Raw genomic sequence first — 18,869 nt, forward strand, 5'->3', positions numbered from 1 at the left:
ATTGATGCCCCACGAGGTGAGATCTTGCATGGAGCCCCAGACCGAGGTTGATTGTCCGTCATCTTGAACTTCTTCCATTTTCTAATAATTGCGCCAACAGTTGTTGCCTTCTCACCAAGCTGCTTGCCTATTGTCCTGTAGCCCATCCCAGCCTTGTGCAGGTCTACAATTGTATCACTGATGTCCTTACACAGCTCTCTGGTCTTGGCCATTGTGGAGAGGTTGGAGTTTGTTTGATTGAGTGTGTGGACAGGTGTCTTTTATACAGGTAACGAGTTCAAACAGGTGCAGTTAATACAGGTAATGAGTGGAGAACAGGAGGGCTTCTTAAAGAAAAACTAACAGGTCTGTGAGAGCCGGAATTCTTACTGGTTGGTAGGTGATCAAATACTTATGTCATGCAATAAAATGCAAATGAATTACTAAAAATCATACAATGTGATTTTCTGGATTTTTGTTTTAGATTCCGTCTCTCACAGTTGAAGTGTACCTATGATAAAAATTACAGACCTCTACATGCTTTGTAAGTAGGAAAACCTGCAAAATCGGCAGTGTATCAAATACTTGTTCTCCCCACTGTACCTGACATGTACAGTAGTGGCACTGGACATACAGTATATGAATAGTTAGAAGTTTATGGAATGATGTAGTCCATTGGAACAAAACATGAGCCTCAGCAGAGCCCTCAACCAGGAGCCTAATGAACAGATTAAACTAGCTTGGCAGAAATAAAGACCTTCATATTTCCAGTTTAAAGGTCAGTAGCAGGATTAGCATGGGTTTTTCTTTTCACTAAGTGCTTACAAATGTGAAATTAACAGCAAAAGTTAAGAATGCATGCTGTTTTTGTTACTTCTACAAAGGTTTCTATATACAGAATCTTTACACTGACAGCCATGTGGTTCTTTCCTAAGCAGAAAGCTGGCCAGGGAGGGAGTATGGTGTGGATGCTGCCATTCACTAACAGTGGGTCTGCTGCATCCCCCAGTAAACCTACTTACTGCAGCACAGACATAACTACTGATCAGTGTATACAAAAAATAACAAAGAGAGCAATGTTCACCCCCAAAAAATAGATTATTGTGTAGAGAGGGGTGTGGAGGAGGAATTCTACAGATCATTATGTAAAATCAACACTACAAGAGCAAAGCCAAGCTGTTCATTACCTTATTGACTGCCATGATAATGGAGTGGAATATTATGAGAGTAGGACTGGGGGGAAAAGTTCCCAAACTTGGCTCATTAAGAGGAAATCAAAGCAGGTTTGGCACAATTACATTACACTTTCATTACCAAAGTCGAAAGTTCAGAGGAAAATATGTAGCTGTTAGCTATAAAGTAAATCTCCTTTCCCCCAACAAACAAACATAATATGGCAAAATCTGGGCTACATTAGACATAAAAAGCCCATGTAAGGCCAGAGGGCTGTTTTAAAAAGACAGAATACATCTAAAAATGTAGCCAGATAAATTCAACACTCAGGAAATATAGCACACAGGCTCTGTGAGATGTTACTAATGCTGCAAGTGAGAGATAAGCAGAGTCAGTGTCACCATGCTAGCAGCTAATGTACAGTGTGCAGGAAGGAGGATTGCGGCCATAGGGAGTGAAGGTGGCCATAGGAGGGCGGTGGTCGTTTAACCCTGCTCATCCCCAGCTTCAGCTGCCGGTTGGAGGGGAGTTGGGGCCTCTCCGTTACACCGTGACAAAGGATCAACCACCTCCGGTGCGGTGGCCTCCGCTGGGCTGGCCTCCTCAGGGGCCGGAGGTGGCGCTGTGACATCTGCTGCAGCCTGGGGAATGGCATCACATGCCACGGCCTCCATTTCAACAGGGGGCTCTGTGACAGCAGCAGGCTCCTGCTCAGGAGCTGCAGCAGCAGCGGCTGCAGATGGGTTACTGGGAGCCTGGGGGTCTGCATGGCTGGTTGCTACTGCTGGGCTGGTTGCTGATGCAGGGCTGGTTGCTACTGCTGGGCTGGTAGTCCCCAAGTCAGCACTCTGCTCTGGAGCTCTCAGTCGCTTCATCATGGTAGTGACCCGCACTGCTTTCTGTGGGAGGCAGTCGCAGTGCACACTCAACTCAACGGGCCTAGTTACTATACATTTGATAGCTTTTACAGAATATGTTTCTAATTCAAAAGCCTTGTACTTTCACCAATCATTTATCCCATTTCAAATTATCAAGGCCCATAAAACTTGTATTAAAAATGTGTGATAGATAGTTTTCTTCAATCTCTCCTTCAGTGATGGAACAGATAAAGAGGCTTACCTTCCACTTAGCTTTGGCAAAGTTCTTCTCTATTTGTGCACAGACGTTATCCTTAATATTCTTATTTGAGGCCGCATTTCCAGAGATCCTGAGGAGATAAAGGGGGGAAAGGGAACTTCACTATAGGTTTCCACCCAACCTTTTTATACGTGTAAAGTACGTCGGCAAATTTGTCGATAAACTTTCCAAATGTCGACAAAACAAAATACAGTGAGGGAAAAAAGTATTTGATCCCCTGCTGATTTTGTACGTTTGCCCACTGACAAATACATTATTTTAATGGTAGGTTTATCTGAACAGTGAGAGACAGAATAACAACAAAAAAATCCAGAAAAACGTATGTCAAAAATGTTATAGATTGATTTGCATTTTAATGAGGGAAATAAGTATTTGACCCCTCTGCAAAACATGACTTAGTACTTGGTGGCAAAACCCTTGTTGGCAATCACAGAGGTCAGATGTTTCTTGTAGTTGGCCACCAGGTTTGCACACATCTCAGGAGGGATTTTGTCCCACTCCTCTTTGCAGATCTTCTCCAAGTCATTAAGGTTTCGAGCCTGACGTTTGGCAACTCAAACCTTCAGCTCCCTCCAAAGATTTTCTATGGGATTAAGGTCTGGAGACTGGCTAGGCCACTCCAGGACCTTAATGTGCTTCTTCTTGAGCCACTCCTTTGTTGCCTTGGCCGTGTGTTTTGGGTCATTGTCATGCTGGAATACCCATCCACAACCCATTTTCAATGCCCTGGCTGAGGGAAGGAGGTTCCCACCCAAGATTTGACAGTACATGGCCCGTCCATCGTCCCTTTGAGGCGGTGAAGTTGTCCTGTCCCCTTAGCAGAAAAACACCCCCAAAGCATAATGTTTCCACCTCCATGTTTGACGGTGGGGATGGTGTTCTTGGGGTCATAGGCAGCATTCCTCCTCCTCCAAACACGGCGAGTTGAGTTGATGCCAAAGAGCTCGATTTTGGTCTCATCTGACCACAACACTTTCACCCAGTTCTCCTCTGAATCATTCAGATGTTCATTGGCAAACTTCAGACGGGCCTGTATATGTGCTTTCTTGAGCAGGGGGACCTTGCGGGCGCTGCAGGATTTCAGTTCTTCACGGCGTAGTGTGTTACCAATTGTTTTCTTGGTGACTATGGTCCCAGCTGCCTTGAGATCATTGACAAGATCCTCCCGTGTAGTTCTGGGCTGATTCCTCACTGTTCTCATGATCATTGCAACTCCACGAGGTGAGATCTTGCATGGAGCCCCAGGCTGAGGGAGATTGACAGTTATTTTGTGTTTCTTCCATTTGCGAATAATCGCACCAACTGTTGTCACCTTCTCACCAAGCTGCTTGGCGATGGTCTTGTAGCCCATTCCAGCCTTGTGTAGGTCTACAATCTTGTCCCTGACATCCTTGGAGAACTCTTTGGTCTTGGCCATGGTGGAGAGTTTGGAATCTGATTGATTGATTGCTTCTGTGGACAGGTGTCTTTATACAGGTAACAAGCTGAGATTAGGAGCACTCCCTTTAAAAGTGTGCTCCTAATCTCAGCTCGTTACCTGTATAAAAGACACCTGGGAGACAGACATCTTTCTGATTGAGAGGGGGTCAAATACTTATTTCCCTCATTAAAATGCAAATGAATTTATAACATTTTTGACATGTGTTTTTCTGGATTGTTTTGTTGTCATTCTGTCTCTCACTGTTCAAATAAACCTACCACTTTGACAGTGGGCAAACGTACAAAATCAGCAGGGGATCAAATACCTTTTTCCCTCACTGTATGCTAGACAAGGTGGGATCTTTTTGTTGATAAAATTAATTATGTGAGAAATGGCGATGGAAACCCCTTCATGCACAAATATTTTAATAATAACCATTATATCGAAGTAAACTTGGAGTCACGCGATGATATGTTGTGTGGTCCTCCCACTACGACTCGGGAAAGCATGCAGTTTATTAGGCTACAGATTAAATAAGTTATGATGAACTTCACAGGGCGGTGAAAGTGCACGGTGATGAGCTTGATGCTCCTTTCCAATAAGGGTCTTATTCTGGTGATATGATGATCGATGCTTGGCTGCCGTTTGAAAAATAAAAATATCCATTCAAATCTCATCATGTAGGTAGCATACCCATACTGCATCTGCGAGCTGTTGGCTAGAGCACACATGCCAAGACCAGTAACGAGAGTGGGCACATTAGCTTTATAACAACTTTTGTTGTGACAAAACCATTAGTAGAGTTGAAAATGTGATTGAAACCCATTTAACTTGTCTTTAAAAAACAATTATACATAGGAATTTAACTGCAAAAGTTATTTGTATGTGCACTACGTCATCATGCACAACATTTTATCTGCAACAAGTCAATTTGATGGAAAATGTTTTATGCTAATTTTTGAATATTTGCATGAAAATCTGTCGCCAATTGAATGGGAACCAAGCTAGTGACAGCTCAGCAGATAGGGATGAGTATTACTAATGAAACAGCATCTCTAACAACTATGAATCATCATGGGGCCAACCAACATAATGACATTGCCAAATTTGACTCCTGGTCATTTAAGAACACACTGTACCCTTATCATGAACACATCATACTACATTCATCTGGGGGGTTTTCACTGTGGTCATCCGGTATATCTCCATAGTACTGTGGTCATCCGGTATATTTCCATAGTACTGTGGTCTTCTGTTACATCTCTATTAGTAGGCTACTGTGTTAATAATGTGTATTTTCCATACCACTCATGGTTGATGGCCTCCTGAGCAGTCAGCCTCTGATCCTGGTCTACCTCCATCATATGGGTTACCAGGCCTTTTGCTGAAACAAAATAAAAGCATAATCTCAACAAACAGCAGTTACTACTCCTGATGGAATCAGAGAACAAACAGGATCATTTTTAACATGAAAAAGTAAACAGATGAAATCCTCCCTTTTGAATTGCTGTTTACCCAGTAAGCTGTCATTCACCCAGTCTCCTGTCACTTCATTTTAAAAGTACCTGACTCTGAGATGTCGTCCCAGTATGGAGAGTCAAACTCATAGTCCCCCGCCAAGATCTTCCTGAACAGGTTCTTGTCATGGTTTTCATAGTCATCATCATCAGTTTCATCATAGAAAGGAGGGTTGCCTGAAAGCCTGAGGGCCACAAGACAAAAGGAGCTCTTTATCAGCTTGTATTGTCATACCATGTGCACAAATATCATGTAAAGATATGATTTATTGCGATGGGTAATACCTTATAAATAAGATTCCCCGACTGCTTTTGTGCATAGCTGTCACGACTTCGGCCGATGCTGCCTCCCCTCCTTGTTCGGGCAGGCTTCGGCGTTCGTCGTCACCGGAGTACTAACCACTGCTGCCCCAATCATCATCACAATTGTCTTGTCAAAAACACACACCTGGTTCTAATCCCCTAAGTGTTCCCTCTGCCCCCTTGTCCTTGTGGGTGATTGTTAATTGTGAGAGTATGTAGCTCGGTGGAGCTACTCATAACATTGTGTTGCCAGGGTAGATTTCCCCCCTGTGCCTATGTATTATTGGATTCCGTTACAGTGTAATGTGCCTGTTTCGTTGATCGCTATTGGAGTGCAATTGTGTGTCAACGAAGGAATAAACTCTGTATTCGGTGATTACCCTCCTGCGCCTGACTCCTTTACCACACTCACCACATAATCACCCACCCGTTATGGAGTCAGTGGGAGAAGAGCGCATGCCTGGAGTCGTGGCACGGGTCCAGGAGCATTCCACGATGCTGGCCAGCTTGGGGGAAGCGATGGATCGGGTTCTTCAGGTCGTCCAACACCTGGAGAGGAGAGGACCCGTTCTGTCGAGACCAGCTGGCCAACCGGATCCAGCCATCTACACCCCAGCACCCGTAGGGATCCAGATATCCCGACCACGGGCGTTTGATTGGACGGCGGCACTGTGCCAGGGATTCCTCCTCCAATTGGAGCTTTACTTCGCCAGCATCAGACTGGCGCCATCGGAGCGGGAGAAGGTGTCCGTCCTCGTTTCCTGCCTCTGTGGGAAAGCCCTGGAGGTTATTTTTCGATTATTGAATCTCCTGCTTTCCCTGTGGTATTAGGTATTCCTTGGCTAGCACTCCACAACCCCACCTTCTCATGGCTCAGGGCTCTCACGGGGTGGTCGCGTGAATGTCAGGGTAGGTGTCTAGATGTTTCCGTTGGTGCAACCATGGTGGAAAGTCCAGACGGTACCTCCACCGTGTGCGCATTCCCCCCGAATACCTCGATTTGGCGCACACGTTTTCCAAGACACGTGCTACTAAATTACCACCTCATCGGGCGGGGGATTGCGCGATAGACCTTCGGGTAGACGCTGTACCTCCCAGGAGTCATGTGTACCCCCTGTCGCAGGCTGAAACGGAGGCTATGGAAACATACGTCTCCGAGTCCCTGGGCCAGGGGTACATACGTCCCTCCACTTCACCCGCCTCCTCGAGTTTCTTCTTTGTGAAGAAGAAAGACGGCGGTCTGCGCCCGTGCATTGATTATCGATCACTGAACAAGGAGACGATTAGATTTAGTTATCCTCTCCCCCTCATTCCTTCAGTGATCGAGTCAATGTATGGGGCGCGCTTCTTCACAAAGCTAGATCTCAGGAGTGCGTACAACCTGGTGCGTGTTCGGGAAGGGGATGATTGGAAGACGGCATTCAGCACAACCACGGGGCATTATGAATACCTGGTGATGCCCTACGGTTTGATGAATGCTCCATCCGTCTTCCAGTCCTTTGTGAACGAGGTGTTTCGGGACATGCTTGGTCGCGGTGTAGTGGTCTACATCGATGACATCCTGGTGTATTCCGCTACTCGCGCCGAGCATGTGTCCCTGGTTCGCAAAGTGCTGGCCAGACTGTTGGAAAATGACCTTTATGCCAAGGCAGAGAAGTGTATGTTTTTCCAGCAGTCCGTCACCTTCCTCGGATACCGCATTACCACCTCAGGTGTGGAGATGGAGGGAGATCGCATTTCAGCCGTGCGTAATTGGCCGACTCCAACCACAGTTATGGAGGTGCAGCGATTCCTTGGCTTTGCCAACTACTACCGAAGGTTTATCCGGGGCTTTGGCAAGGTCGCAGCTCCCATCACATCCCTGTTGAAGAGTGGGCCGTCCCGGCTCCGCTGGTCTGCTGAGGCGGATCTGGCCTTCAGGAGACTGCGGGGTCTGTTCACCTCAGCTCCGGTACTGGCCCACCCCGATCCATCACTACCGTTCGTAGTGGAGGTGGATGCGTCCGAGGTAAGGATAGGCGCTGTCCTGTCCCAACGCTCGGGCACGCCACCCAAGCTCTGCCCTGTGCCTTCTTCTCAAAGAAGCTCAGCCCGGCAGAGCAGAACTACGATGTTGGTGATCGGGAGCTGTTGGCTGTTGTCCTATCTTTGACCGTGTGGAAACACTCTTTTCTCGTCTGGACGGACCACCGTAACCTGGAGTACATCCGGGCAGCGAGGAGGCTGAATCATTGCCAGGCCAGGTGGGCCCTATTCTTCATCCGGTTTGATTTTACAATATCATACATTCCAGGTACGAAGAACGTGAAGGCAGACGCACTGTCCCGGCTGTATGACACAGAGGAGAGGCCCAGAGACAACACCCCCATACTCCCGGCTTCCTGCATTGTGGCGCCGGTAGTATGGGCGATGGACGCAGATATAGAGTGGGCATTACGCAAAGATCCATCTCCACCGCAGTGTCCAGCTGGGCTGCGGTACGTGCCTGCTCTTATCCGTGATCGTCTGATCTTCTGGGCACACACGTCACCCTCTTCTGGTCACCCAGGTATCGGTCGTACAGTGCGCTGCTTGAGCGGAAAGTACTGGTGGCCTACCTTGGATAAGGACGTGAGGGTGTACGTCTCCTCCTACTCGGTGTGCGCCCAGAGTAAGGCACCTAGGCACCTCCCAGCGGGTAAGCTACAACCGTTACCAGTTCCACAACGACCATGGTATCACCTTAGCATTGATTTTCTGACTGATCTTCCCCTCTCCCAAGGTAACACCACCATCCTGGTCTTTGTGGACCGCTTCTCCAAGTCCTGCCGCCTCCTTCCTCTGCCCGGTCTCTCCATGGCCCTGCAGACTGCAGCGGACCCTGTTCACTCACGTCTTCTGGCACTACGGGAGTGCCAGAGGATATAGTGTCCGACCGAGGTCCCCAGTTCACGTCTAAGATTTGGAAGGCGTTCATGGAACGTCTGGGGGTCTCGGTCAGCCTGACCTCTGGGTTCCACCCCGAGTCAAATGGGCAGGTGGAACGAGTAAATCAGGATGTGGGTAGGTTCCTGCGGTCCTACTGCCAGGACCGGCCGGGGGAGTGGTCGGTGTTCTTGCCATGGGCAGAATATGCCCAGAACTCTCTCCGCCACTCCTCTACTAACCTAACACCATTCCAATGTGTTTTAGGTTACCAACCGGTTCTGGCACCGTGGCACCAGAGCCAGACCGAGGCTCCTGCGGTGGATGACTGGTTTCGGCGCGCAGAGGAGACGTGGGACGCAGTGAGGCGTCTGGCTCTCGACCCGGAATCTGCCCCTTCGCCTGCCCTGCCGGAAGCTGAGCCCGCGGTTTGTGGGGCCGTTCAAAGTCCTGAGGAGAATCAACAAGGTTACTTATAGGTTGTTACTCCCCCCGATTACCGTATTAACCCCTCGTTTCATGTGTCTCTCCTCAGGCCGGTGGTGGTTGGTCCGCTCCAGTAGTCTGAGGTGCGGGAGCTTCCTCCACCTCCTCTGGACATCGAGGGGGCCACGGCATACTTTGTCCGTGCCATCCTGGATTCGAGGCGTCGGGTGGGGGTCCTTCAGTACCTCGTGGAGTGGGAGGGGTATGGTCCGGAGGAACGGTGCTGGGTCCCAGTGAGGGATATCCTTGATCCCTCCCTGTTGCAGGATTTCCACCGTCGCCATCCGGCTCGCCCTGCTCCGCGTCCTCCTGGCCGTCCTCGAGGCCGGGGTCGGCGCGCTGCTGGAGCTGCGCGTCAGGGGGGGTACAGTCACGACTTCGGCCGAGGCTGCCTCCCCTCCTTGTTCGGGCAGGCTTCGGCGTTCGTCGTCACCGGAGTACTAACCACTGCCGCCCCAATCATCATCACAATTATCTTGTCAGTCACACACACCTGGTTCTAATCCCCTAATTAGTCTGTGTATAAGTGTTCCCTCTGCCCATTTGTCCTTGTGGGTGATTGTTAATTGTGAGAGTATGTAGCTCGGTGGAGCTACTCATAACATTGTGTTGCCAGGGTAGATTTCCCCCCTATGCCTATGTATTATTGGATTCCATTACAGTGTAATTGCCAGGGATGTTTGTTTCCCCTGTGCCTGTTTCATTGATAGCTATTGGAGCGCATTTGTGTTTCAACTAAGGAATAAACTCTGTATTCGGTGATTACCCTCCTGCGCCTGACTCCTTTCACCACACTGACCACAATAGCATGTGGATTACAGTGAAGATGGTCTCTTTCAGTAAAGTACAGTCACTTTTCCTGTTGCCCTTCTGTATTATTCCTAATCCCCCGTCCTCTGAGCAGACTCACAGCCCACCCCTCTTGCAGTAGTACAGTATATGGGACCATGGCTCCCTATGCCGATAATTAAACCACTCACAGGATGTACATGATGACACCCAGGGCCCAGCAGTCCACTGGCCTGCCGTATCTCTGTCTCCCAACCACCTCTGGTGCTGCAGGGACACAAACACAGTTAAGGATTATTTATTGATATTTCTCTCACAAATGCTTTCCTGCACTCTCATAAACTACTACCCAAAACCAATTCTCGAAGATACCCTGACCCTTCCCCAGTCCTTACCCAGATACTAATCCCTTCCCCGCTCCTTCCCCAGTCCTTAACCAGGTACTAAACCCTTCCCCGCTCCTTCCCCAGTCCTTAACCAGGTACTAATTCCTTCCCCGGTCCTTCCCCAGTCCTTCCCCAAGTACTAATCTCTCCCCCAATCCTTCCCCAGTACTTCCCCAAGTACTAATCCCTTCACCAGTCCTTCCCCAAGTAATAATCTCTCCCCTGCTCCTTCCCCAGTCCTTACCCAGGTACTCTGGGGTTCCACAAGGGTCTTTGATGAGCCCGGTCTCCAGCTTGGCCAGGTGGAAGTCACTGATCACTATTTTGGAGTGCTTCAGGCGGTTAAAGTACACCAAGTTCTCCAGCTGAGTAAAGGAACAGGACGACAGCTAAAGTTTGCCAAGGTTTTGCTAAAGTAATCTCATTCAAACATCCAGACTTAGAGCAGACTTCATCACTGTTTAAGGTAAATATTGAAGCAGTCAAACACTTCAGCGTCACACAAGTGCCTAAAAATGACAGTCAATTTATTTTAGTTCCAACAAAGCAAGATCACTGAGTCAATCTTATCAAGTACAGTGAGGGAAAAAAGTATTTGATCCCCTGCTGACAAAGAAATGATCAGTCTATAATTTTACTGGTAGGTTTATTTGAACAGTGAGAGACAGAATAACAACAACAAAATTCAGAAAAACGCATGTCAAAAATGTTATAAATTGATTTGCATTTTAATGAGGGAAATAAGTATTTGACCCCTCTGCAAAACATGACGGGCATGTATATGTGCTTTCTTGAGCAGGGGGACCTTGCGGGCGCTGCAGGATTTCAGTCCCTCACGGCGTAGTGTGTTACCAATTGTTTTCTTGGTGACTATGGTCCCAGCTGCCTTGAGATCATTGACAAGATCCTCCCGTGTAGTTCTGGGCTGATTCCTCACCGTTCTCATGATCATTGCAACTCCACGAGGTGAGATCTTGCATGGAGCCCCAGGCAGAGGGAGATTAACAGTTATTTTAATAATAATAATAATAATAATAATAATAATAATAATAATAATATGCCATTTAGCAGACGCTTTTATCCAAAGCGACTTACAGTCATGTGCGCATACATTTTTTACGTATGGGTGGTCCCGGAGATCGAACCCACTACCCTGGCGTTACAAGCACCATGCTCTACCAATTGAACTACAGAGGACCACTTTTGTGTTTCTTCCATTTGTGAATAATCGCACCAACTGTTGTCACTTTCTCACCAAGATGCTTGGCGATGGTCCCATTCCAGGCTTGTGTAGGTCTACAATCTTGTCCCTGACATCCTTGGAGAGCTCTTTGGTCTTGGCCATGGTGGAGAGTTTGGAATCTGATTGATTGATTGCTTCTGTGGACAGGTGTCTTTTATACAGGTAACAAAATGAGATTAGGAGCACTCCCTTTAAGAGTGTGCTCCTAATCTCAGCTCATTACCTGTATAAAAGACACCTGGGAGCCAGAAATCTTTCTGATTGAGAGGGGGTCAAATACTTATTTCCCTCATTAAAATGCAAATCAATTTATAACATTTTTGACATGTGTTTTTCTGGATTTTGCTGTTGTTATTCTGTCTCTCACTGTTCAAATAAACCTACCATTAAAATTATAGACTGATTATTATTTTTTTATTTTTTTATTTTTTTTGGGGGGGGGGGGGGGTGGATCAGCTTAATATTGCAGATAGATTGTATCTTCTATCAATGTAATTGTCTGCATCACTTCCAATCCCCCATGTTTTTTATATATATATACTCCCCTTTATTACTTTTGAACCCCGCCATCCTTTCCCTACTTGGAGTAAATTAGTGAACAACAATGCCCAGGCCTCTACTTCCGATCTATACTTACTATCTAGATTTTCAAGCAGATTTAAGTCAAAACTAACTTGGCCACTCAGGAACATTCAATGGCTTCTTGGTAAGCAACTCCAGTGTAGATTTGGCCTTCTTATTTAGGTTATTGTCCTGCTGAAAGCTAAATTAATCTCAAAGTGTCTGGTGGAAAGCAGACTGAACCAGGTTTTCCTCTAGGATTTTGCCTGTGCTTAGCTCCATTCCGTTTCTTTTTTATCCTGAAAAATGTCCCAGTCCTTAACGATTACAGGCATACCCATAACAGCCACCACTATGCTTGAAGATATGGAGAGTGGTACTCAGTAATATGTTGTAATGGATTTGCCCCAAACATAACACTTTTTATTCAGGACAAAATGTTTAATTGCTTTGCCACATTTTTTGCAGTACTACTTTAGTGCCTTGTTGCAAACAGGATGCATGTTTTGGAATATTTTATTCTGTACAGGCTTCCTTCTTTTCACTCTTTCAATTCGGTTAGTATTGTGGAGTAACTACAATGTTGTTGATCCATCCTCAGTTTTCTCCTATCACAGCCATTAAACTCTGTAACTGTGTTAAAGTCACCATTACCCTCTTGGTGAAATCCCTGAGTGGTTTTCTTCCTCTCTTTTTTTTACCTATCTACCAATAACTGCCCTTTGTGAGGCATTGAACATAATTCCACTTTGACATTATGAGGTATTGTGTGTAGGCCAATGGGGAAAAAAGTCAATTGAATTAATTTTAAATTCAGGCTGTATCACAACAAAATGTGGAAAAAGTCAAGGGGTGTGAATACTTTCTGAAGGCACTGTATACAGTATATACAGTGAGCCTCAAAAGTATTGGGACAGTGACAACTTTGTTGTTGTTTTGGCTCTGTACTTTGGATTGCAGTGCAGACTGGCAGCTTTAATTTGAGGGTATTGTCATCCATATCGGGTGAATCGTTTAGAAATTACAGCAATTTTTGTACAAAGTCCCCCCATTTTAAGGGACCAAAAGTATTGGGACAAATTCATTTATATGTGTATTAAAGTAGTAAAAAGTTAAGTATTTGGTCCCATATTCATAGCACGCAGTAACTACATCAAGCTTGTGACTCTACAAATTTGCTGGATGCATTTGCTTTTTGTTTTGGTTGTTTCAGATCATTTTGTGCCCAATAGAAATTATTGGTAAATTATGTATTGTGTCATTTTGCATGAACTTTTATTGTAAATAAGAATATAATATGTTTCTAAACACTTCTACATGAATGAGGATGCTACCATGATTACAAATAATCCTGAATCGTGAATAATGATGAGTGAGAAAGTTAGATGCACAAATATCATATATTTGTGTTGGAGTACAGAGCCAAAAGAACAATACATATATACTGTATATATTCCAGCCTATAGTAATTCAACAAGTCAATTACTTTAAAAGAAGCAGTGCTGCTCAACATTCAGGCATTTACAGTATATTGTAGTCCTCCCCTTGACCACCAGAGGCCCCAGGTCTTAGTACCTTGAGGTTCCTGTGGACAATGTTCAGGGAGTGAAGGTAGGCGACGGCCTCCAACACCTGACGGACCACATTACTGGTGTCGCGCTCGGAATAGTAGCCCTGGTCCAGGATCCAATCAAATACCTCTCTGCCTGTAGCACTGTGGGGAGAACTTGAGTAGCATGAAGCATGGTGCTGACCTACTGTAGATGCTTTGAGCCTGACAATGTCTCTGGATCAAAGCATTCACAGATACTTTTCAATAATACAACTTTATACAATTGACACAGAGACACTTTGAACGTGTGAAAATATGGTTTAAAAATATTTTTGCATTACTATGCTATTACCATAGAAATAATACCCTCGCCAAGGGCGAAGACTTTAAGAGTCAAGAAAATCACGGAATCCACCAAACCTGCTTAATGTGATGATTTCAATTATTTCAACATTTCTCCTCTGATCTCTGATGGTTTACCTTATGACCAGAATTACAGACCCACAAATCAATGCAATCCTGGAGGAGTAGAGTATCATATATTTAATATATCTATGGTAATGCAACAAATCCCCAAGAACACAGACTGATGAGAATATGGAGCAGCCAGAAATGAATCATATCTTAATACCAAATGAAGGCTGCAGAAGGGGAGTTCAGAGCCGTGCTCATATCTACATGGCCTCCGGCTACTACAACTCATTCCCCATGAGTGCATAATCAACACATAGACGCCTGCTGCTGCAAAGACAGGAGCACAATCTCAACCAATCAGACGACTCAACTCACAGTTCAAGGAAGAGGAAATACTCTTTTCTGGTCTCATAGACATCCACCAGCTGGAGAATATTGGGGTGCTTCACCCTGGATAGAGCAGGCCAAAGGGGGAGAAAGGAGAGTTAGAAGGAGTGTGAGGGGTGAAGAGAGATGGGGGTGCCTTCATTGAGACACATACAGTACGGTTTGACGGTACATTAACGCTCATGAATAACAAACTCCAACAGTCAGCCATGCCGAGAGGAACGGCAACCATGTGCAGGAAAAAATACATCAGTAAACAATCAATTTAATTAAAAAAGGACTGTGAGATCTGCATTCTTAAACATCTCTTGGACAACTTCTTAATAGAGGAAAACTGTATACCCATAAATAATGTACTGTGCTTTAAACATGACTTGAATGTCTGCTGATGAGGGCATTTATGTGCAAGGACGATTATGCGGCAGAATAGTATGGAGTGCTTGACCGTGACCATGATAATGACTGCTCGAGCTAAGAAACTTCATGGTGAGTTTTGTCAGCGAGGCGATGAGCAATGCAGAGCATAACACTTCACATAAGGTATTAGACAACATGGAAACCATTGGCTGTATGTGGTAGCTGTGCAGCTGGCTTTCAATGGTGCTTCAGGGGATTGGACTGACGGACTGGTATCTTTTCCAGTCACTAAAAGTAATGGACGCCAACCACAAGAAAATTTATCAAATCCTCCTGTTCGAGAACTTGAAGAAACCAATTCAAACAGCAAGCCCGATGAAGGTCATGCTTTTGTGTATCGGGAGAAAAGACTCCACGGTATTAGATAACCCTTCAAGAAATGACAAATTCATCTTCCATTAAGTACATTGGTTTTTTCATCTGTGTTCTTTGAGTTCCCTGCTGCCTATAACAAATTGTTTGATAAGGCTCAGGTTATGCTAATGTTGGTTTTACTGGAGAGGGAGGTGATGAAAGAGAAGCTGCCACAGACTGATGAATAAGAAGCCTAATGGTAGAAAAATAGTTGGAGATAAACACCGTTGGAGAAAATAATGCTACCCAGTGTGATCATTCAGTGGGATGAAGTTTGCTTTACTTTTTAATAAAAAATGCTGCAGACATATTTTGTTTTCTCTGTTCTTCGCTCTAATGGATGTCCACTGTGCGCATTCTGTCTTTCAGAAGATAAAGTGTATAGAAACCAGGGGCGGCCTGTTCAATAGGGCGATATGGGCGACGCACTGCCAAACGGGAAAAGGAAGGGATTTTTTTTCTAATCAATTATATCACGGCAACAGTAGTTATCAGTGTTGTAATCTATACGTCTGATCTGCCACAGTGCCACACTGCCACTAAATGTCGAATCAGGCTAAAGTCGTGCTTCAAATGGCTCCCCCCCCTTTTGGGGCGATTTCAGTCAGGTTGAAAATCGCCCAGAAGTCTGTCATAGACTCCCATGTAAAATCTATTTTTTTCAAATTTCAGAGCCTTCAATACAATCTCAATGGGTGTCTGTGGGCTTGCACTTACGCGCTTTCGTCATACGTTACGTAACCATGAACGTAACTGAGAAAAGAGCGGATTGTTTGAAAGAAGTTCCTTTTTGTCGGCGAACAAATGAAGATAAATTGGCAACGAAACAATTAGGACCTCCCAGACCAAATTTAATAATTCAACAGGTTTATACTAAAGGCAGAAAGTCCTACACCCGAGGATTTTCCAAAAATTGGTACGAACGAAAAAAGACATTGCCACTCACTCAACTGGATGAGGGATACAGGCTAGCTGTCCGCCGCCACAACGATGAGGTTAGTGTTGATAATCACAAGTTTACTGGAGAACTGAGACCAAGTAGAGACTTTGGACAGGGTGGATATGGTATAATAAAGGCAGTTTATTCAGAGGTAAAGATATCTGGAATCGCGTTCACGGACCCGTTCGTCAAACTCTTAGGGAGCTATAAATTAAGCCCCATTACTTACCATATCAGATAAGAGAAATTGCTGCAGCTACATATATTTTACATCCTGGCCCTACATAGTTCACTATTTGCATCACTTACCAAAATATTACATGTGGTCATATATGCTTGGAAAGTGGAGATGCCATAGAACGTCAAAAAAGTAAACATTGCTGGAGACACATTGCCGTTTTGGAGAAGACATCGCGTTTGCTAGCGAAGAGATTTGTTGTGGCAAATGAACTTGGGCTGGGAATTGCCAGGAACCTCACGATAAGATATATGCATCAGCATTGCGAGTCTCATGATTCTATACGTATTGCGATTCGATACTGTGATTTTATTGCGCACCATATGTCTGTTGCAGAGGGATCAGAAAGCCATGAGAACGAGTTTTGATCAGTCATGGAAATAAAAGTGCTGAAAACAAATTGGCTCCCAATGTGAAAAGATTGAGAACAAGCTATGAAGGAACAATAATGGTGTTTTGGTGCAGGTACAGCCAACTAGCGCTAAAATATTGCGATATTGTCAATACAGTATATCGTAAAGTATCACTATGTAACTCGATTTCTTTCACCCCAATCCCTCAAATTAACGGTAAATAACTGAATTGTTTGCCCCACATTTAGCTAAGATGATTAGCTAGCCAGCTAAAATGTTTTATTTAGTTAGCAGTTGCATCTACAATAGTTTACTGTCAATAACATGTCTCCAAAAATGACGTGGTGTCTCCAATTGTGTTGACATTTTACAATTGCGATGCGCATCCATGAGTATCCACTTTCTGTAGCTCAGCTGGTAGAGCATGGTGCTTGTAACGCCAAGGTAGTGGGTTCGATCCCCGGGACCACCCATACACAAAAATGTATGCACGCATGACTGTAAGTCGCTTTGGATAAAAGCGTCTGCTAAATGGCATATTATTATTATTATTATCTGAAGAGAGCCCCGAAACATTGTGTGCAGACATTTTATGCAATAAATGAAGTAGGTTGAATCTAGTAGTTCTGATCTTCTGATTGGTCCTGATGAGTTGGGCGAGGTCCCCTCCAGGCTACTGTCACTGTTGCATTGGCTCTGAGTCGGGTTCTCTGTCTTCAAATGTTCAGCCTAAGAGAGGGGATTTGTGTGTGTGTGTGTGTGTGTGTGTGTGTGTGTTTAACAGTGATGATGTGTGTGTGTGTGTGTGTGTGTGTGTTTAACAGTGATGATGTGTGTGTGTGTGTGTTTGTGTGTGTGTGTGTCCTCAGAGCAAGAACTCGTGAGTTGGAAGAACTGAGAGGCCTATGGCGTGGGTGTTGTCCTTGGCCACCTGCTGACAAGGCTGACAAGATAGGACCCTTTTGTCCATTGTTATTGGATAGGAACAGAACTTATAACCAGCTCCTGACCTAAATAGATCTTAGCACAACATTTTACTCAACATATCATATTCCATATTCACTATAACAAATATATTTACTACGACATTAGCAAGAACCGCCACATCCTCAGCCGGCTAATCCAGTGTGTGAAGTTTTGCGGAGTGTTTGAGTTAGCTTTGCGAGGCAAAGATGAAACTGAGGGCTCCACCAACCCTGGTAAGCCAACACTTTTGAGATCAGTCAATAAATGCTTCTGGTATTGACTTATATGCTGCCCCTGTCTTCATGTTGTTGCTGGACATATCTTTTTTAAAATGTGTGTAGGTCACCTAAATCATCAGAAAAATTGCCCCTCCTGAGAATTTTTTCAGGAGCCGCCACTGATAGAAACAAAACAACTGATTCCTCGTAGAGATTACACATTCACATAGCCTACTGAAATAATACACCATCTGTTATAAAACAAATTTCATTTACAGAGAATAGTTTTGTGAACGCGGACGTAAAATGACAGATGGCAGAATTTTAAGTTGATAACAGCAACTCACATCTTTAAAATGACTATCTCATTTTTTGCAGCCTTCCGAACTTTCCTCCCATCCTTTTTCAAGAACTTTTTACAAGTAAACATTTTCAGTGTGTTTTTGTCCTTGGCCCTGAAGATCTCACAGAACTCCTCCCTGAAAAGGAAATGCACAAAATCACACATTTAGAAAGATCCAAAGTAAACGTAAATGGGTTTCTAAATTAGTAAAGTCCTTGATTACGATTTTATCATTATGGCTATGGGAACAGCCTTCCTAGAAATTGTAGGTGGACTTGAATAAAGCATTTGTCCTTATTGAAGTTAATTTTTTTACTTAGTACATTTTCAAATAATCTGGTGCCATATCATACAAAGGAAAAACCCAGACTAGAGGGTTGATGGTGGGTTTCCTGTATTTCCTGTTCATTCAGTCAGGTTGACTACTAGCAGCATACTTACGATTTAACAATCTGTCCCAGGTCATATTTATCTGTCACCTCCGAGGGATTGTTGTAATCCTTCTTTGCCCCGAGCGTTAAACAGCCAAATGGCATGGCCACTCCTGCCCTGAGGGAGAGAGAGAGAGAGACCTGCAATCATGTAATGTCACAAACTATTAACCATGACTATACATTATTACACACCACATCAAACAGCATCCCTAAACCATGAAACATGGCACCAGTGGCGAGAAAGTCTTTCCAGAGTAGAGGGACTGATAAACTACCAACGCCAGCAGACAGTATGGTATGACTGTTGAGCCGATTGTTTCACTTGACTACTGTAACAAGTCTTTGATAATCTTGC

The 18,869-nt window shown here is 44.8% G+C and overlaps 1 protein-coding gene across 1 annotated transcript; it reads right to left on the minus strand.

Moving 5' to 3' along the window:
• Positions 1-1,637: 1,637 nt before the first annotated feature.
• Positions 1,638-18,625, minus strand: LOC311138684 (caM kinase-like vesicle-associated protein; the record flags this gene model as incomplete). Its single annotated transcript, XM_084173471.1, has 10 exons — positions 18,522-18,625; positions 18,085-18,216; positions 14,240-14,314; positions 13,474-13,612; positions 10,339-10,459; positions 9,900-9,975; positions 5,275-5,411; positions 5,015-5,093; positions 2,272-2,359; positions 1,638-2,051 (listed from the first exon to the last, which is right to left on the minus strand). The coding sequence occupies exons 1-10, from the start codon at positions 18,614-18,616 to the stop codon at positions 1,638-1,640; spliced, it is 1,356 nt and encodes a 451-aa protein (XP_084029597.1). The 5' UTR covers positions 18,617-18,625.
• Between the last annotated feature and the right edge of the window lie 244 nt (positions 18,626-18,869).

The sequence above is a fragment of the Coregonus lavaretus genome (genome assembly GCF_964263955.1).
Source record: "Coregonus lavaretus genome assembly, chromosome: 12".
NCBI classification, from domain to species: Eukaryota; Metazoa; Chordata; class Actinopteri; order Salmoniformes; family Salmonidae; genus Coregonus; species Coregonus lavaretus.